The 22,150-nt window shown below is 44.6% G+C and overlaps 2 protein-coding genes across 2 annotated transcripts; both read left to right on the top strand.

The window, feature by feature from the left end:
- Positions 1–5,538: 5,538 nt before the first annotated feature.
- On the top strand, positions 5,539–6,561 carry LOC145342562 (somatostatin receptor type 1-like). Its single transcript, XM_080188117.1, has one exon. It carries the CDS (start codon positions 5,539–5,541, stop codon positions 6,559–6,561), a length of 1,023 nt encoding a protein of 340 aa, XP_080044243.1.
- A 14,032-nt stretch (positions 6,562–20,593) lies between these two features.
- LOC145342417 (leukotriene B4 receptor 1-like) lies at positions 20,594–21,613 on the top strand. Its single transcript, XM_080187982.1, has one exon. It carries the CDS (start codon positions 20,594–20,596, stop codon positions 21,611–21,613), a length of 1,020 nt encoding a protein of 339 aa, XP_080044108.1.
- The last annotated feature ends 537 nt before the right edge of the window (positions 21,614–22,150 follow it).

Raw genomic sequence — 22,150 nt, 5'->3', positions numbered from 1 at the left:
AGTCAGGATGGTGAATGATTTGAAGGGGAACCTCCAGGTGGTGGGGTTCCCAGGTATCTGCTTCTCTTGTCCTTTTATATGGCAGTGGTCATGGGGATGGAAGCTGCTGCTTAAAGAACATTGGTAAATTCCATCAATGCACCTTGCTGACAATAAACATGGCTCCACTATTTGTCGATAGTGGATTGATTGAATGTTTTAGGCAAGGTTAGCAATCAATCGGGATGCTTTGTCCTGAATGGTGTTGAGTTTCTTGAGTGTTGTTGGAGATGCACTCATTCAGGCAAATGGAGAGTATTTCATTACACATCTAACTTGTGCCTTGTAGATGGTGCATAGGTTTTTGGGAGCCTGGAGGTGATTCAGTGTCTATTTCAGTGTCTATCAGAACCTTGTGCGTATTACTGAATTCAGCTTTCATTCTTCTAAATTACAGAGAGTATGGGTCCCGTTTATTTAGCTTCTCGTTTCAAGGACTATCTGCTGATCCTTCACTGTGTTGCCTCCAGTGCAGTGCATCCTTTAGATATGGAATCAAACTGCACACATGGCAAAAGTGTGCTCTTAGCAAAGTGACTTACAGCTCTCGCAAGAGTTACTATTTTTGTTCTCCTTTATTCATCCAAGAAAGGGAAACAGTCTTTATTAATTGCATCGCAATTCCCTCGTGCCAAATGTCTCTGTTGCTCCTATGAGTGCCGGCAAGTTTCTCTGAACATGAACATTTAAAAGTTTCACACCTTTTAACAAAATATTCTGCTGGTGACACTGCTGAGCAATGATAGCTGTCAGTCGCAAGCATCAGATTGGCCGGCAGCAGTGAAGGGATGGGATTTCCGCCCCAGGGTCCCTGATCCCAGGCATGGCTGTGAGCCCTCAAACCCCTCTTCATTCTCATTACACAATCTGATGCTGCAGGTGATGGAGCCATGCACCCCCTGCTTTTCATCCATCTTCCCACTTCCCTTATCCAAACACTTTCCTAGTACATAACCGCTTTCAGAGAGCAAGAACTGTGATCTGGTCAAAACTCATCAAGAGTGGCAACTTCTGAGAACGAAACATCAACGCTTCATCTGACACTTTCCACCAGCAGCTCAGCCACTGGAGCCACATAAACCTTAGAGAGTTGAGTGCAGAGGTGGAGTGAGCACTTTTCAACAATTACACTGCTGACTTGAGCTCCAGAACTAGCTGTGTCCTTAGCCATGCTGTTCCAGTACACCAGCAACACTGGCATCCTGCCAGCAATGTGGTAAAGTACCCAGGTCTGTCCTGTCCAGAAAGAGCAAGACCAATCCAACCTGAGCAATTACCAACCCATTAGTCTACTCTTGATCATCGGTGATGGAGGAGGTCATTAACAGCGCTGTAAAATGGCACTTACTGAGCGTTAACTATGTCTGGCATAGAGCAGCAACACCTCTCCGATGAATCTAACATATACAACCAAAAACAGATCAGTTATAGATTTTTCTTATCAATCATTCCTGCCTTTCAGTATCAATCATCTTCAAGATACAAAAATCAATAACAATACCTGTGAAATACCTCAGCCAATTGCATTCCACTCCTCAACATAACGGTATTTTATTGATCTGTGAAATCTGGAAGCTGACTCCTGTCTTGGCTGACCCCATTTCCCAGGGCCTAGTAGCCTAAGACGCTCAGGCCAGAGTTCAAATAAATGTTCTCACGTGTTCCCTTAAAGGTCACTGCCTAACCAGACCAACTCGTGACACCACATCTGAGCAGCAGTCCATCTCGTCCAGACAGTGAATAAACCCTATTCATGAAATATGATTAAGTGTTCTGTATGTTCTTTCCATCTGAAACTTTACTGATAAAACTTGAATATTTCCAAGGCCCAAATATTCTCTTGAAATATGTCTTTGCCCTAATGACTTTTACCATGATGCTTTGTGGTAAAATACTTTTTGACTAAAGTGGATAACATTCCTCAAAATCAATAACAATACATTCAAATTATCAGTGTATGCGTTTTACAATCATTTGTTTGAATTAATTACTGCATCTCATCTGTGTAAATTGCTTCTTGTTAGCTGATGAGCTTGTTTTAAAAGTCATTTAACTGAATGCTGCTAGTTCTGTCAGTTCCTTAATGTCTGCTGGTTTAAAAGTCTTACCACCCCATTAGGGGTTCCACTTATAAGAACTCAGAAGGTTTGGCAGCATTTGTGGAGGAAGAAAATGTTCACAAAGATGTATTTTCTTCATTCTTACAGGATTTTGATCCTACTGACTGATTAACTAGCAGTGAGTGAGATGCTACTCACACCTAATTTGATTCCTGCTACTGTTGTATTGAGTGGAGCTCCTGGGATTAGTCTCCACATGTTCTTTGGGTCTGATCTTAACCCATTCAAAACCCATTCACTCAGACAAAGTTTAAATTGGGCCTCCTGCATCTGAACATCTCTTGGTTGGTGATGCAGAGGGGGAACAAAGAACAAAGAAGAAAATCAGCCCGGGAAACAGGCCCTTCGGCCCAAGGAGCCCAAGCCGCCATCTCAACACCACCAGTCCACCTCTCTACCCACGACCCCTGTCTAATGTTTTATGGCCATCCAGATTGAGGGAATCTGATTTAGGGACAATTTATTCCTGCCAATCAGCCTAACAGCCCATCTTTGGGGTGTGGGAGGAAACCGGAGCACCCGGAGAAAACCTACGCAAGCACGGGGAGAATGCGCAAACTCCCACAGACACTGGCCCAAATCCATGTGTCTGCACAGCAATCAGCGATAGTCACTGAGCTGTCATCTTGCCCAGTATTTTGTCCAGTTTAGGCACACACTAACGACATGAAGCACTAGGCCAATCTTGAACAACCAAGAGCAGCCCCAGTACGACCCATCGTGTGTATGGCCCTCGTTGGACACGAGGTGGACCGACTTAAAACCTGTGAATGAAAAGAGAAAAAACATTATTATCATACTATACCCATTTACATTACCAGGGACGCCCCAATGCTAATGACCCTTATTTAAAACAATCTCCTATATCCACCCATCTCCAACTCAGTCATGTGCCTGTCTAAGTTACTCTTAAAGGACTCTAGCGTGTTTGCCTCCACTACCTTACTTGGCAGAGCATTCCATACCCCCACTACCCTCTGTGTGAAAAACCTCCCTCTGATATCTGTGTTGTACCTCTCCCCCCTCACCTTAAGTCCATGGCCCCTTGTCCTACGTGTCTCTGTCATAGGAAATAGCTTACCTCTGTTTACTCTATCTATACCCTTCATAATCTTATATACCTCTATTAGATCCCCCCTCAGTCGGCATCTTTCAAGGGAAAAGAGCCCCAATTTCTTCAATCTTTCTTTATACCCCAGTCCTTCCATACCAGGCAACATCTTGGTAAACCTCTCTGCACTGTCTCCAGAGTCTTTACGTCCTTCCGGTAGTAAGGCGACCAGAACTGTACGCAGTACTCCAAATGCGACCTAACCAACGTTCTGTACAACTGCAACATTAGACTCCAGCTCTTATATTCTATACCCCTTCCTATAAAGGCTAACATACCATAGGCTTTCTTCACCACACTCTCCACTTGCACTGCCACCTTCAAAGACTTGTGCACTTGCACCCCCAGGTCTCACTGCGATTCTAAACTCCTCACGGGCTTACCCTTCATCATATAACTTCCCCCTACATTATTCCAGCCAAAGTGCATCACTTCACATTTATCCGGATTAAACTCCATTTGCCATGTATCTGCCCAATCAACCAGCCTATCAATATCCTGCTGTATTGCCAGACACTGCTCCTCACTGCTCGCCAATCCAGCCATCTTGGTGTCATCAATAAATTTGCTGATCACACCACCTACTCCCTCTTCCAAATCATTTATATACACTACAAAGAGAAGAGGTCCCAGTACCAAGCCCTGCGGCACACCACAAGTGACAGACCTCCAGCTAGAAAAAGACCCCTCCACTACTACTCTCTGACTCCTCTTTGCAAGCCAGTTCTCTACCCATCTAGATACCTGACCACATATCCCATGAGCTTTAATCTTCTGTACCAACCTACCATGAGGGACTTTGTCAAACGCCTTACTGAAATCCATATAGACGACATCAACGGCTCATCCTTCGTCAACCATTTTTGTCACCTCCTCAAAGAATTCTACCAGATTTGTAAGGCAAGACTTCCCCTTGACAAATCCATGCTGCGTATCCTTAATCAGATCGCAACGCTCCAAGTGCGCATACATCCTATCCCTAAGAATCCTCTCCATCAACTTACCTACCACTGACATTAAGCTCACCGGCCTATAGTTACCTGGGCTATCCCTCCCACCCCTTTTAAACAACGGTACCACGTTCGCTATCCTCCAGTCCTCTGGGACCTCACCTGTGTCCAAAGAAGAGACAAAGATTCACGTCAGAGGCCCAGCAATCTCATCCCTCGCCTCTCTAAGCAGCCTAGGATAAATGCAATCGGGCCCCGGAGATTTATCGGTTTTAATGCCATCTAAAAGCCCTAACACTCCTTCCCTCGTAATCGATAGATCTTTCAATTGGTCTACCATTCCCTCAATGACCGTACCAGACATCAAGCCCCTCTCCTTCTGCCACTAAGCATACACGACAGATAATTTTTCTCGTAGGCGTTGACAGTCTCTGATGGCCATATGCGAGTCCTGTGCTTGGCCTCAGCTTGCCTGCCCAATAACTTGACATGAGGAAGCCTCCCAAATGACTGCTTCCACATCTGCTGTCAAATTAAGGATAGTGGGTGGACCACCGAAGCATGCAGTTTGAAAGGAGAATCCATAGCAATCTACAGAGAGAAGGCCCAAAGGACAAGGTGATCACTGCTGGAGATGGGGGGGATACGGGGGTATCTGAAAACGGAGGCAATCATTGGTGAAAAAGTGACAAATTATACCGTGAGGGGCATGAGGGTTGAACCCTCCAAAAGAGAGGCTGCAACTGCTCCTGGACCCACATAAAAACTGTGCCCATGTCTGCCAATGTTGTCCAAATAACATAGGCACCCAGGGAACACTAGGATTTTAAAGTTTATTTTTATTACTCACAAGTAGGCTAACATTCACACTGTAATAAAGTTACGGTAAAAATCCCAGTGAGAACTTGCCTCTGTAGCGTTACCAGGCTCTCAACCAAACAAGGGCTGATGTGATGGAAGGAATATTGCAATGCCACACTGCTGCCACTAATCTGAGCAGAGATCTAATCTGTGACTTCCCTATTCTGCATAATTGACAACTCTAAGGTTATCACATTTACTCTGTACATCATACTTCCATAGCAGTCTGTACAAGAAAGTCTATTTATTTTGTTATTTGATGAGTTTCACATTTTCTGTCGAAGGAGCTCCAAAAGTCCATTGACCCCCGAAAATCAGAACAACTCTGGCAGGTGTACGAAGGAGATACTGTCAGCCTTTTTGAAATACTTTTCATCACCCTGTTTAAATGAGGAAGTAGCTCTCGCAGAAATCTAGAAAACAAACTGTTTGCTTCGAGGAGTTGAAGACAGCTGCAATGGACTCGAGTAACAACGGGACAGATGAATTTGTGGGACCTGGAGGTACAGTGGCGAGCATCATTCTGAGCCTGGCTTGTCTCCTCGGAGTACCAGGAAATGCAATGGTCATCTTGATTATAGTTTTTGCCATGAAGAAGGAGAGATCCCCCACCGTGCTGCTGATCCTGAGCTTGGCAATAGCCGATATGCTTGTTCTGATCACCTTGCCTCTTTCGATCTATGCATTTTTGCACAGCTGGATCTTCGGAGAACCATTTTGTAAAATCCTGATCTATGTCAGTTGCTGCAACATGTATGTAAGCATCTTCCTCATCACCGCGCTGAGTGTCGAGCGCTTCATGGCTGTTGTCTACCCGTTTGCCACCCTGCGATGGCGCATGAACAAGGTTATCAGGAAGATGGTGCTCGCTGTCTGGTTACTGGCTTTGCTCCTTGCCGTACCAATGCTGGTTACTGCGGTGGTGGGTGTCAATGAGCGTGGACAGCAGCAATGCCAGAAGGGCAAATTCGACATGAAGGAGAAGGAAATCTCACACATGGTGTTACAAATTGTGGTTGGTTTTATAATTCCCTTTTCAGTGGTGTCTATTTGTTACTTTTGCATTGGGAGGAAAGTGAAAGACTTGAGTTTTCCTACTGAGAACAGAACTGGGATGGTGATTGGCGGAGTGGTGATTGTGTTTTTCATCTGCTGGGCACCTCACCACATTTTAAATCTTATTTCAATCATTGCACTGATGACATCTGACCAAACCACGTCAGATACCTTAAACGCTATTTATTGTACTGGCGCGCAATTTGCTGCAGGTCTGGCTTTCATCAACAGTTGTATCAATCCTGTATTATATGCGTTTGCTGCCCGAAATATTCGTAGTCGTTTTCAACTATTGAACTTGGCCATGTTATTTGACCAGATGACATCTTCTCTTAAAGAAGAATCTGTAAAAGGAAGCAAGGATACCATAAGAAAAGACAGAAGTGTCACAATGGATGCAATACATTCTCTGCAGGATATTTAAAATATTATTTGTCTTTTACAGTAAAACAAATTTTGCTAAATCCTTTTCTCCCCACGTTCTGTCCCTGCCTTCTTGTTCCCTCCACCCATCACCACTGCACCCCACCAAGTCACAACTGTTGCCAAGACAGAAGGAAGCTTCTGGGTCTCCTTCTGTGTAGGATGGAGGGTAATAGGCCTGAGGTAGTAGTCACAAATGTTCACCCCCTTTTGTTGAAGTTGCCCCAAAACAAATTAGCTGAGGTAGAGCAATAAGTGGTGTGGCACAAACTCCATGGTCCCAGTTTCCGAATATGCCCTACCATTGCTTTTCTCATAGGTGATTTGCCCTAAATGATTTTCTGTCTTATATCCTCAAGAATGTTAGATAATTTTGAAGTTAGTATTAAGATTCTGGAGGGGGTTTTCTTTTGAGCTTTGACATTTAGAACAAAGAACAAAGAACAACACAGCACGGGAAACAGGCCCTTCGGCCCAACGAGCCCGCGCCGCCGTCCCACTGTCTCAGTGTCCTATTCATGATTTTAGTCTACGCCTAATGTGCGAGGATCAGGGAGGTCCAATTTAGGGACAATTTAGTACCCAATCAATCAGCCTAAAAGCACATCTTTGGGGATGTGGGAGGAAACCGGAGCACCCGGAGGAAACCCACGCAACCACGGGGAGAACGTGCAAACTCCCACAGACACAGGCCCAAATCCATGTGTCCGCACAGCAACAGAGATAGTCTCTGAGCTGTCATGTTGCCCTCGAGATGGTCCAGTTTAAGCACACTAACGACATGAAGCAATAGGCAACTCCTGAAGCAACGTCCAAGAGCAGCCCACTACAACCTGCCGCATGCATGCCCCTTGCTGGACTTAAATGCCTGTGGAGACAAAAAAATTCATTATTAAACAGGCAAAGACTGTAACATCCCTGAGGCAAAACGTATTCCCAAGCCTACAATGTTTAGTAAGGCCTACTATATCCCCCTATATGTAGCCCGCTCATGTGGCTGTCTAAGTGACTCTTAAACAACCCTAGCGTGCCTGCTTCCACCACCTTACTCGGCAGTGCATTCCACACCCCCACTACCCTTTGCGTGAAAAACTGCCCTCTAATATTTGTCTTATACCTAGCCCCCCTCACCCTAAGCCCGTGACCCCTCGTTCTATCCATTTCTAATAGCGGAAAAAGCTTACCACCATTTACTCTATCTATCCCCTTCATAATCTTATAAACCTCTATTAGATCCCCCCTCAGCCGACGTCTCTCAAGGGAAAACAGCCCAAGTTCATTCAATCTTTCCTCGTAAGACAGCCCTTCCATACCAGGCAGCATCCTGGTAAATCTCCTCTGCACTCTCTCCAGGATCTCTCCATCCTTCCGGTAGTACGGTGACCAGAACTGGACGCAGTACTCCAAGTGAGGCCTAACCAACGTTCTATACAACTGCAACATCAGACTCCTACTCTTATATTCTATACCTCTTACTATGAAGGCTAACATACCATACGCTTTCCTCATCACATTCTGCACCTGCACCGACACCTTCAGGGACTTGTGCACTTGCACCCCCAGGTCTCTCTGCGTATCTATACTCCGGATAGTTCTACCCTTTATCGTATAACTCCCCTCCACATTATTCCGGCCAAAGTGCATCACCTCGCATTTCTCCGGATTAAATTCCATTTGCCATCTATCTGCCCAATCTACCAGCCTGTCTATGTCCTGTTGCATTGCCAGGCACTGCTCCTCAGTACCCGCCAATCCAACCATCTTAGTGTCATCAGCAAATTTGTCCCCTTCAGGTTGATTTCTACCACTGATACCACTCTATCAAAATCTTATACACCTCTATCAAATCTCCCCTCATTCTTCTACGCTCCAGGCCATGAAGTCCTAACCTATTTAATCTCTGTCTGTAACTCAGCTTCCCAAGTCCCGGCAACATCCTTGTGAACCTTCTCTGCACTCTTTCAAACTTATTTACATCCTTCCTGTTACAAGGTGACCAAAACTGTACGCAATACTCTAAATTTGGCCTCACCTTATAAAACCTTACCATAACACTCCAACTTTTATACTCAATACTCCGATTTATAAAGGCCAATGTACCAAAACCACTCTTTTCGACCCTATCCACCTGTGACGTCATTTTTAGGGAATTCTGTACCTGTATTCCCAGATCCCTCTGTTCAACTGCACTCTTCAGAGTCCTACCATTTAGCCTGTACGTTCTACTTTGGTTTGTCCTTCCAAAGTGCCATACCTCACACTTGTCTGCGTTAAACTCCATCTGCCATTTTTCAGCCCATTTATCTAGTTGGTGCAAGTCCCTCTGCAAGCTTTGAAAACCTTCCTCACTGGCCACGACACCTCCAATCTTTGTATCATCAGCACATGTGCTGATCCAATTTACCACATTATCATCCAGATCATTGATATAGATGACAAACAACAATGGACCCAACACTGATCCCTGCGGCACTGCACTAGTCACAGGCCTCCACTCAGAGAAGCAATCCTCCACAATCACTCTCTGGCTTCTTCCATTGAGCCAGTGTCTAATCCAATTTACTACCTCCCCACCTATACCTAGCGACTGAACCTTCCTAACTGACCTCCCGTGAGGGACCTTGTCAAAGGCCTTGCTGAAATCCAGGTAGACAACATCCACTGCCTTCCCTTCATCCACTTTCCTGGTGACCTCCTCGAAAAACTCTAATTGATTGGTCAAACATGACCTACCACGCACAAAGCCATGTTGACTCTCCCTAATAAGTCCCTGTCTATCTAAATATTTGTAGATCCTATCCCTTATCACATCTTCCAATAACTTGCCAACCAGCGATGTCAAACTTACTGGCCTGTAATTTCCCGGATTTCTTTTGGAACCTTTTGTAAACAACGGAACAACATGAGCCACCCTCCAATCATCCGGCACGTCCCTCGTGAATATTGACGTTTTAAATATGTCTGCTAGGGCCCCTGCAAGTTCAACACTAACCTCCCACAAGGCCTGTATACAATGTTCACCAACAAAATGGAGCGTTCAGGAATACAGATTTACAGTCAGGATGGAAGAAAATTTCCTCAGAATACAGGCAATTCCTGTATGTCAGCATTAGTTTATAAACCTTTCAAAATGTGCTGCCAGCATTAAATGACAACAAAGGGTTAATTCAGGCAATTTATCCATAGAAAAGAACCATACATTCTCTACAGTGCAGAATGAGGCTATTCAGCTCATCTTGTCTGCACTGACTCACTAAAAGGGCATCTTACCCAAGCCCACCCCAGAGGTAACACATGCAGACAGGAGGACAACATGCAAGCTCCACATAGACAAACACCCAAGGCAAGAATTGAACTTGGATCATTGGCTCTGTGAAGCAACAGTGATAACCACTGTGCCATCTCCTTTGTGTGTGAGGGTAGTGGCTCAGTGATTGCGATTGAGATTTCCACAGCATGCAATCTCAGCTGATGCTTCAGTGAAATATGGAAGTTGTGTTGCATTGTCAGAGGGATCGTATGAAAAGTGAGCTGGTAAATTAAGGCACTGTCCTTCTCAGATTCTCCAGCCCTTTATTTGATCAAGAAGAGTTGGGGAATTCAATAATTGTCATCAACCTAACTCACTAAAGAAGATTATCTGGTCGTTTAACTCATAGCTAATTTTGGGAGTTTGCTGTGCACTAAAGAACATAAGAACATAAGAAATAGGAGCAGGAGTAGGCCATCTAGCCCTTCGAGCCTGCCCCGCCATTCAATAAGATCATGGCTGATCTGTCGTGGCTCAGTTCCACTTTCCCGCCCTCTCCCCATAACCCTCAATCCCTTCTCTTATCAAAAACCCATCAACCCGCTTCTTAAAAATATTTAGCGAGGCAGCCTCCACCACTTCAACGGGCAGAGAATTCCAGAGATTCACCACCCTTTGAGTGAAGAAGTTCCTCCTCAACTCCGTTCTAAACCGCCTCCCCTTTATCTTGAGGCTGTGCCCCCTAGTCCTACTGTCTTTTTTGAGCGGGAAGAGTCTCTCCACCTCTATCCTATCCATCCCATTCATCATCTTATACGTCTCAATGAGATCTCCCCTCATTCTTCTAAACTCTAATGAGTACAAGCCTAGTTTATTCAGCCTCTCCTCATAGCTCAATCCCCTCAACTCCGGTATCAGCCTAGTAAACCTCCTCTGCACTCCCTCCAGGGCCAAAATATCCTTGCGCAGGTGCGGCGCCCAAAACTGCACACAGTACTCCAGCTGCGGCCTCACCAATGCCCTATACAGCTGCAGCAAGACCTCCCTACTTTTATATTCAATCCCCCTCGCTATGAAGGCCAGCATCCCATTCGCCTTCCTGACCACCTGCTGCACCTGCAAGCTGGGTTTTTGCGACTCATGCACAAGGACCCCGAGGTCCCTCTGCACCGTCGCCTGCTGCAGTTTTTCGCCACGTAAGTAATAGTCCTTCCTACCATTCTTCCTACCAAAGTGGACCACCTCACACTTGCCAACATTAAATTCCATTTGCCATTTCCTGGCCCATTCGCCCAGCCTATCTAGATCCTTCTGCAGACTCTCCACACCCTCCGCACAATTTGCCGTTCCCCCAATCTTGGTGTCATCAGCAAATTTCGACACCCTGCACTCGGTTCCCTCCTCCAGATCATCTATATAAATGGTAAATAGCTGAGGCCCCAGCACTGACCCCTGGGGCACCCCACTAGTCACCATCCGCCAATCCGAATAGCACCCATTGACCCCCACTAGGGGCTGTCTCATTTTCTCATTATATTGGTGACTGTTCTTACCAATTGCTTCAACAGCTGGAATGTGCTTTGCCGCATCCTGATGTGATGAAAGGTGAAATATAAATGCAATTCTTTTGTTCTCACGCGGCATGAAAGTACAACAGAGATTTAAGAGATAATATAGCTTTTAAACTGAAGTGTAAAGTACATGGAAAGCCTCATTTGACAAAGCTGCAGCTTTGAGGAGAAAAAATAAAATTTTTCATTGTGATGCCAACAAGTGGAAGTAAATAAATTTCAGTGTAATTTATACCATGGCTTCTTGTCTTTATTTTTGAAGATGTGCTTTCAGTTGAAATGGAATTTGGTGTTATAGAAACATCTAGCTTATCGTTTGATCCAGTAGAGCATGGTCCCGCAATAAGATTTCAGCTAATTGAAGCTATTCCTTAATACATCCCACTTTATTTATTGTGTTACAATAATAAATACTGTCACAGATTACAGCATAATTGCATTGTTAAGGCAATAACTGTTGATGTGTATGTTAGCGTACCAGGTCAGAAACCCTAAGGTACATTATGAAGCCAGACTAGACCCCAGCATTGCACTGATGTGAGGATAAGTTGTTTCACTCCAGGCACGATTCTACTGACAAACTAGGAACTTTATCAAAACAAACTTTATTTAGCAATGCAGTTTAACGATGACAGATAAATTAACCTAATGTTTAACAATTGAATAGTATTTAAATATGGCAAGATAGAATTCTTAACAGCTACCCTATCACTAATAGTTCCAATCAAGCAATATTTCTCTTACAGACTTAAACCTCTGTTCAAAATTAGTTTGCAAAATACATGCACACATGCTTGTCTTATGTTAACAGTATGTTTTGATTTGAATTTTATGGTCACATGTATTGGTGTATAATGTAAAATATTGTTTCTTGTGCGCTATACAAAGCATACCACTCATAGGATGGTGGAGAAGAAAAGAGGGTGCAGAATGTAGTATTACAATCATAGTGACTGTGCTGCAGAGAAAGATCAACCTCATATAACGTAGGTCCATTCAAAAGTCTGATGGCAGCAAGGAAGAAAGTGTTCTTGAGTCAGTTGGTATGTGATCTCAAACTTTTGTACCTTGTTTCCAATGGAAGTATGTGAAAGAGAGTATGTCTGGGATGCTTGGAGTCCTTAATTATAGTGTCTACTTTTCCAGTGCAGTGGAAAGTGCAGACAGAGTCAATGGATGAGAGCTGGTTTGTGTGATGGACTGGGCTACTGGAGCTATTGGAGCTACTGAGCTATTGGAGCTTTCAGAAAGCCTCTGAAGAGAGAGGTACAGAGAGACAATTCTCTCTTCCATCAGTTCCAGGTAGCAACTGCCCTTGGTTTGAAATGAAACTGAAACTGTCCCTTCCTTGGAGCTTAACTCCTCCAATTAACAACATGACTCTGTCCCTGTTAATCAACCAGACTAAACTCACATGACTCTGCGTACCTAGTCTGAAAACCCAGGAGAATGTAAATAAACAAAAGTTCCATTATCTTGAGAAAGTAACACAATCCAAGCTAAAATCAGTTAGTATGCTGCATTCTTAACATTTGCTGTACGTTTCTCCTACAAATCAACTCTTGGAACAAAACACTGCCTCTTAAAGTAACCCTACCTTAAAAATAAATTATGGCAAAATAGCACAGTATAATCACATATGTCACTGAAATTGGCTGCTCAAAATCCAATCCCACTATCAGGAAACATCCTCCACAGTGGAACTGTATTAGGGAGCTGTCCTAACATGGCTGCCAGTTATTTTCCAGACTCTCCTCAAATCATCTTTCGAGGGCCAGGAAAATGAAGTGCTTTACTTCTCTAATCCAACCCTTTGCTGCAAACATACTTTTCATCTCACAGTTCTCCTTCCTGTCACTACTGTTTTATGTCGCTGGTAAATGTTAAGTTTTTTATGGTAGTAATGATTTTCAATTGCTAGTTGGCCATATTTCGCAAGAAAAGGCATGAAAATAAGAACATAAGTAAAATGAGCGAAAGGAGACCATTCAGCCCCTCAATCCTGCTCCACCTTGCAATATGATCATGGCTGATTTCTCCTCATTTCAATCTTAAAATTGACCCCTTCTCCAGGGGCGCTGCCCAATGATATTTTTATGCATTTACAGGATATGGGTGTCACTATTTGCACCAGCATTTATTGCATGTCCGTAGTTGTAATTCAGAAGGTGGTGGTGACCCTCTTTCTTGAATCATTGCAGTTCCTTAGGTGTAAGTGCGCCCCCAGTGCTGCGAGGGAGGGAACATCAGAATTCTGACCCAGGCACGGTGAAGGAACAGTGAGATATTTCTAAGTCAGGATGGTGAATGATTTGAAGGGGAACCTCCAGGTGGTGGGGTTCCCAGGTATCTGCTTCTCTTGTCCTTCTATATGGCAGTGGTCATGGGGATGGAAGCTGCTGCTTAAAGAACATTGGTAAATTCCATCAATGCACCTTGCTGACAATAAACATGGCTCCACTATTTGTCGATAGTGGATTGATTGAATGTTTTAGGCAAGGTTAACAATCCATCGGGATGCTTTGTCCTGAATGGTGTTGAGTTTCTTGAGTGTTGTTGGAGATGCACTCATTCAGGGAGATGGAGAGTATTTCATTACACATCTAACTTGTGCCTTGTAGATGGTGGATAGGTTTTTGGGAGTCTGGAGGTGATTCAGTGTCTATTTCAGTGTCTATCAGAACCTTGTGCGTATTACTGAATTCAGCTTTCATTCTTCTAAATTACAGAGAGTATGGGTCCCGTTTATTTAGCTTCTCGTTTCAAGGACTATCTGCTGATCCTTCACTGTGTTGCCTCCAGTGCAGTGCATCCTTTAGATATGGAATCAAACTGCACACATGGCAAAAGTGTGCTCTTAGCAAAGTGACTTACAGCTCTCGCAAGAGTTACTATTTTTGTTCTCCTTTATTCATCCAAGAAAGGGAAACATGTCCTTTGTCTTTTTTAATTGCATCGCAATTCCCTCGTGCCAAATTTCTCTGTTGCTCCTATGAGTGCCAGCAGGTTTCTCTGAACATGAACATTTAAAAGTTTCACACCTTTTAACAAAATATTCTGCTGGTGACACTGCTGAGCAATGATAGCAGTCAGTCGCAAGCATCAGATTGGCCGGCAGCAGTGAAGGGATGGGATTTCCGCCCCAGGGTCCCTGATCCCAGGCATGGCTGTGAGCCCTCAAACCCCTCTTCATTCTCATTACACAATCTGATGCTGCAGGTGATGGAGCCATGCACCCCCTGCTTTTCATCCATCTTCCCACTTCCCTTATCCAAACACTTTCCTAGTACATAACCGCTTTCAGAGAGCAAGAACTGTGATCTGGTCAAAACTCATCAAGAGTGGCGACTTCTGAGAATGAAACATCAACGCTTCATCTGACACTTTCCACCAGCAGCTCAGCCACTGGAGCCACATAAACCTTAGAGAGTTGAGTGCAGAGGTGGAGTGAGCACTTTTCAACAATTACACTGCCGACTTGAGCTCCAGAACTAGCTGTGTCCCTAGCCATGCTGTTCCAGTACACCAGCAACACTGGCATCCTGCCAGCAATGTGGTAAAGTACCCAGGTCTGTCCTGTCCATGAAGAGCAAGACCAATCCAACCTGAACAATTACCAACCCATTAGTCTACTCTTGATCATCGGTGATGGAGGAGGTCATTAATAGCGCTGTAAAATGGCACTTACTGAGCGTTAAGTATGTCTGGCATAGAGCAGCAACACCTCTCCGATGAATCTAACATATACAACCAAAAACAGATCAGTTATAGATTTTTCTTATCAATCATTCCTGCCTTTCAGTATCAATCATAAAGAACATAAGAACATAAGAAATAGGAGCAGGAGTAGGCCATCCAGCCCTTCGAGCCTGCCCCGCCATTCAATAAGATCATGGCTGATCTGTCGCTGCTCAGTTCCACTTTCCCGCCCTGTCCCCATAACCCTTAATCCCCTCTCCTATCAAAAATCCATCAACCCGCGTCTTAAAAATATTTAGCGAGGCAGCCTCCACCACTTTAACGGGCAGAGAATTCCAGAGATTCACCACCCTTTGAGTGAAGAAGTCCCTCCTCAACTCCGTTCTAAACCGCCCCCCTTTTATCTTGAGGCTGTGCCCCCTAGTCCTACTGTCTTTTTTGAGCGGGAAGAGTCTTTCCACCTCTATCCTATCCATCTTCAATCATCTTCAAGATACAAAAATCAATAATAATACCTGTGAAATACCTCAGCCAATTGCATTCCACTCCTCAACATAACGGTATTTTATTGATCTGTGATATCTGGAAGCTGACTCCTGTCTTGGCTGACCCCATTTCCCAGGGCCTAGTAGCCTAAGACGCTCAGGCCAGAGTTCAAATAAATGTTCTCACGTGTTCCCTTAAAGGTCACTGCCTAACCAGACCAACTCGTGACATCACATCTGAGCAGCAGTCCATCTCATCCAGACAGTGAATAAACCCTATTCATGAAATATGATTAAGTGTTCTGTATGTTCTTTCCATCTGAAACTTTACTGATAAAACTTGAATATTTCCAAGGCCCAAATATTCTCTTGAAAAATGTCTTTGCCCTAATGACTTTTACCATGATGCTTTGTGGTAAAATACTTTTTGACTAAAGTGGATAACATTCCTCAAAATCAATAACAATACATTCAAATTATCAGTGTATGCGTTTTATAATCATTTGTTTGAATTAATTACTGCATCTCATCTGTGTAAATTGCTTCTTGTTAGCTGATGAGCTTGTTTTAAAAGTCATTTAACTGAATGCTGCGAGTTCTGTCAGTTCCTTAATGTCTGCTGGTTTAAAAGTCTTACCACCCCATTAGGGGTTCCACTTGTAAGAACTCAGAAGGTTTGGCAGCATTTGTGGAGGAAGAAAATGTTCACAAAGATGTATTTTCTTCATTCTTACAGGATTTTGATCCTACTGACTGATTAACTAGCAGTGAGTGAGATGCTACTCACACCTAATTTGATTCCTGCTACTGTTGTATTGAGTGGAGCTCTTGGGATTAGTCTCCACATGTTCTTTGGGTCTGATCTTAACCCATTCAAAACCCATTCACTCAGACAAAGTTTAAATTGGTCCTCCTGCATCTGAACATCTCTTGGTTGGTGATGCAGAGGGGGAACAAAGAACAAAGAAGAAAATCAGCCCGGAAAACAGGCCCTTTGGCCCAAGGAGCCCACGCCGCCATCTCAACACCACCAGTCCACCTCTCTACCCACGACCCCTGTCTAATGTTTTATGGCCATCCAGATTGAGGGAATCTGATTTAGGGACAATTTATTCCTGCTAATCAGCCTAACAGCACATCTTTGGGGTGTGGGAGGAAACCGGAGCACCCGGAGGAAACCCACGCAAGCACGGGGAGAATGCGCAAACTCCCACAGACACTGGCCCAAATCCATGTGTCTGCACAGCAATCAGCGATAGTCACTGAGCTGTCGTCTTGCCCAGTATCTTGTCCAGTTTAGGCACACACTAATGACATGAAGCACTAGGCCAATCTCGAACAACCAAGAGCAGCCCCAGTACGACCCATCGTGCGTATAGCCCTCGTTGGACACGAGGTGGACCGACTTAAAACCTGTGAATGAAAAGAGAAAAAACATTATTATCATACTATACCCATTTACATTACCAGGGACGCCCCAACGCTATTGACCCTTATTTAAAACAATCTCCTATATCCACCCATCTCCAACTCAGTCATGTGCCTGTCTAAGTTACTCTTAAAGGACTCTAGCGTGTTTGCCTCCACCACCTTACTTGGCAGAGCATTCCATACCCCCACTACCCTCTGTGTGAAAAACCTCCCTCTGATATCTGTGTTGTACCTCTCCCCCCCTCACCTTAAGTCCATGGCCCCTTGTCCTACGTGTCTCTATCATAGGAAATAGCTTACCTCTGTTTACTCTATCTATACCCTTCATAATCTTATATACCTCTATTAGATCCCCCCTCAGTCGGCATCTTTCAAGGGAAAAGAGCCCCAATTTCTTCAATTTTCTTCATACCCCAGTCTTTACATACCAGGCAACATCCTGGTAAACCTCTCTGCACTGTCTCCAGAGTCTCTACGTCCTTCCGGTAGTAAGGCGACCAGAACTGTACGCAGTACTCCAAATGCGACCTAACCAACGTTCTGTACAACTGCAACATTAGACTCCAGCTCTTATATTCTATACCCCTTCCTATAAAGGCTAACATACCATAGGCTTTCTTCACCACACTCTCCACTTGCACTGCCACCTTCAAAGACTTGTGCACTTGCACCCCCAGGTGTCGCTGCGATTCTATACTCCTCACGGGCTTACCCTTTATCATATAACTTCCCCCTACATTATTCTGGCCAAAATGCATCACCTCACATTTATCCGGATTAAACTCCATTTGCCATGTATCTGCCAAATCAACCAGCCTATCAATATCCCGCTCTATTGCCAGACACTGCTCCTCACTGCTCGCCAATCCAGCCATCTTGGTGTCATCAGCAAATTTGCTGATCACACCACCTACTCCCTCTTCCAAATCATTTATATACACTACAGAGAGAAGAGGTCCCAGTGCCGAGCCCTGCGGCACACCACAAGTGACAGAGCTCCAGCTAGAAAGAGACCCCTCCACTACTACTCTCTGACTCCTCTTTGCAAGCCAGTTCTCTACCCATCTAGATACCTGACCACATATCCCATGAGCTTTAATCTTCTGTACCAACCTACCATGAGGGACTTTGTCAAACGCCTTACTGAAATCCATATAGACGACATCAACGGCTCGTCCTTCGTCAACCGTTTTTGTCACCTCCTCAAAGAATTCTACCAGATTTGTAAGGCAAGACTTCCCCTTGACAAATCCATGCTGCGTATCCTTAATCAGATCGCAACGGTCCAAGTGCGCATACATCCTATCCCTAAGAATCCTCTCCATCAACTTACCTACCACTGCCGTTAAGCTCACCGGCCTATAGTTACCTGGGCTATCCCTCCCAGCCTTTTTAAACAACGGTACCACATTCGCTATCCTCCAGTCATCTGGGACCTCACCTGTGTCCAAAGAAGAGACAAAGATTCGCGTCGGAGGCCCAGCAATCTCATCCCTCGCCTCTCTAAGCAGCCTAGGATAAATGCAATCGGGCCCCAGAGATTTGTCGGTTTTAATGCCATCTAAAAGCCCTAACACTTCTTCTCTCGTAATCGATAGATCTTTCAATTGGTCTACCGCTCCCTCAATGACCGTACCAGACATCAAGCCCCTCTCCTTCTGCCACTAAGCACATATGACAGATAATTTTTCTCGTAGGCGTTGACAGTCTCTGATGGCCGTATGCGGGTCCTGTGCTTGGCCTCAGCTTCCCGGCCCAATAACTTGACATGAGGAAGCCTCCCAAATGACTGCTTCCACATCTGCTGTCAAATTAAGGATAGTGGGTGGACCACCGAAGCATGCAGTTTGAAAGGAGAATCCATAGCAATCTACAGAGAGAAGGCCCAAAGGACAAGGTGATCACTGCTGGAGATGGGGGGGATACGGGGGTATCTGAAAACGGAGGCAATCATTGGTGAAAAAGTGACAAATTATACCGTGAGGGGCATGAGGGTTGAACCCTCCAAAAGAGTGCCTGCAGCTTTTTACCATTTATATAGATGATCTGGAGGAGGGAACCGAGTGTAGGGTGTCGAAATTTGCGGATGACACCAAGATTGGGGGAACGGCAAATTGTGCGGAGGGTGTGGAGAGTCTGCAGAAGGATCTAGGTAGGCTGGGCGAATGGGCCAGGAAATGGCAAATGGAATTTAATGTTGGCAAGTGTGAGGTGGTCCACTTTGGTAGGAAGAATGGTAGGAAGGACTATTACTTACGTGGCGAAAAACTGCAGCAGGCGACGGTGCAGAGGGACCTCGGGGTCCTTGTGCATGAGTCGCAAAAACCCAGCTTGCAGGTGCAGCAGGTGGTCAGGAAGGCGAATGGGATGCTGGCCTTCATAGCGAAGGGGATTGAATATAAAAGTAGGGAGGTCTTGCTGCAGCTGTATAGGGCATTGGTGAGGCCGCAGCTGGAGTACTGTGTGCAGTTTTGGGCGCCGCACCTGCGCAAAGATATTTTGGCCTTGGAGGGAGTGCAGAGGTGGTTTACTAGGCTGATACCGGAGTTGAGGGGGTTGAGCTATGAGGAGAGGCTGAATAAACTGGGCTTGTACTCGTTGGAGTTTAGAAGAATGAGGGGAGATCTCATTGAGACGTATAAAATGATGAATGGGATGGATAGGATAGAGGTGGAGAGACTCTTCCCGCTCAAAAAAGACAGTAGGACTAGGGGGCACAGCCTCAAGATAAAGGGGGGGCGTTTTAGAACGGAGTTGAGGATGAACTTCTTCACTCAAAGGGTGGTGAATCTCTGGAATTCTCTACCTGTTGAAGTGGTGGAGGCTGCCTCGCTAAATATTTTCAAGAAGCGGGTTGATGGGTTTTTGATAAGAGAGGGGATTAAGGGTTATGTTGAGAGGGCCGGAAAGTGGAACTGAGCCACGACAGATCAGCCATGATCTTATTGAATGGCGGTGCAGACTCGAAGGGCCAGATGGCCTACTCCTGCTCCTATTTCTTATGTTCTTATGTTCTTATTAACTGCTCCTGGACCCACATAAAAACTGTGCCCATGTCTGCCAATGTTGTCCAAATAACATAGGCACCCAGGGAACACTAGGATTTTAAAGTTTATTTTTATTAGTCACGAGTAGGCTAACATTCACACTGTAATAAAGTTACGGTAAAAATCCCAGTGAGAACTTGCCTCTGTAGCGTTACCAGGCTCTCAACCAAACAAGGGCTGATGTGATGGAAGGAATATTGCAATGCCACACTGCTGCCACTAATCTGAGCAGAGATCTAATCTGTGACTTCCCTATTCTGCATAATTGACAACTCTAAGGTTATCACATTTAGTCTGTACATCATACTTCCATAGCAGTCTGTACAAGAAAGTCTATTTATTTTGTTATTTGATGAGTTTCACATTTTCTGTCGAAGGAGCTCCAAAAGTCCATTGACCCCCGAAAATCAGAACAACTCTGGCAGGTGTACGAAGGAGATACTGTCAGCCTTTTTGAAATACTTTTCATCATCCTGTTTAAATGAGGAAGTAGCTCTCGCAGAAATCTAGAAAACAAACTGTTTGCTTCGAGGAGTTGAAGACAGCTGCAATGGCGTTTATTAACGGGACAGATGAATCTGTGGGACCTGAACGTACAGTGGCGAGCATCATTCTGAGCCTGGCTTGTCTCCTCGGAGTACCAGGAAATGCAATGGTCATCTTGATTATAGTTTTTGCCATGAAGAAGGAGAGATCCCCCACCGTGCTGCTAATCCTGAGCTTGGCAATAGCCGATATGCTTGTTCTGATCACCTTGCCTCTTTCGATCTATGCATTTTTGCACAGCTGGATCTTCGGAGAACCATTTTGTAAAATCCTGATCTATGTCAGTTGCTGCAACATGTATGTAAGCATCTTCCTCATCACCGCGCTGAGTGTCGAGCGCTTCATGGCTGTTGTCTACCCGTTTGCCACCCTGCGATGGCGCATGAACAAGGTTATCAGGAAGATGGTGCTCGCTGTCTGGTTACTGGCTTTGCTCCTTGCCGTACCAATGCTGGTTACTGCGGTGGTGGGTGTCAATAAGCGTGGACAGCAGCAATGCCAGAAGGGCAAATTCGACATGAAGGAGAAGGAAATCTCACACATGGTGTTACAAATTGTGGTTGGTTTTATAATTCCGTTTTCAGTGGTGTCTATTTGTTACTTTTGCATTGGGAGGAAAGTGAAAGACTTGAGTTTTCCTACTGAGAACAGAACTGGGATGGTGATTGGCGGAGTGGTGATTGTGTTTTTCATCTGCTGGGCACCTCACCACATTTTAAATCTTATTTCAGTCATTGCACTGATGACATCTGAACAAACCACGTCAGATACCTTAAACGCTATTTATCGTACTGGCGCGCAATTTGCTGCAGATCTGGCTTTCATCAACAGTTGTATCAATCCTGTATTATATGCGTTTGCTGCCCGAAATATTCGTAGTCGTTTTCGACTATTGAACTTGGCCATGTTATTTGACCAGATGACATCTTCTCTTAAAGAAGAATCTGTAAAAGGGTGCAAGGATACCATAAGAAAAGACAGAAGTGTCACAATGGATGCAATACATTCTCTGCAGGATATTTAAAATATTATTTGTCTTTTACAGTAAAACAAATTTTGCTAAATCCTTTTCTCCCCACATTCTGTCCCTGCCTTCTTGTTCCTTCCACCCATCACCACTGCACCCCACCAAGTCACAACTGTTGCCAAGACAGAAGGAAGCTTCTGGGTCTCCTTCTGTGTAGGATGGAGGGAAATAGGCCTGAGGTAATAATCACAAATGTGCACCCCCTTTTGTTGAAGTTGCCCCAAAACAAATTAGCTGAGGTAGAGCAATAAGTGGTGTGGCACAAACCCCATGGTCCCAGTTTCCGAATATGCCCTACCATTGCTTTTCTCATAGGTGATTTGCCCTAAATGATTTTCTGTCTTATATCCTCAAGAATGTTAGATAATTTTGAAGTTAGTATTAAGATTCTGGAGGGGGTTTTCTTTTGAGCTTTGACATTTGTCCCTTTTAGGTTGATTTCTACCACTGATACCACTCTATCAAAATCTTATACACCTCTATCAAATCTCCCCTCATTCTTCTACGCTCCAGGCCATGAAGTCCTAACCTATT

This window comes from Carcharhinus amblyrhynchos, chromosome 4, assembly GCF_965287045.1.
Source record: "Carcharhinus amblyrhynchos chromosome 4, sCarAmb.v2.hapA, whole genome shotgun sequence".
Taxonomy (NCBI): domain Eukaryota; kingdom Metazoa; phylum Chordata; class Chondrichthyes; order Carcharhiniformes; family Carcharhinidae; genus Carcharhinus; species Carcharhinus amblyrhynchos.
Note: the sequence above shows the minus strand (reverse complement) of the source record. Positions and strands in the feature narration are given on the sequence as shown.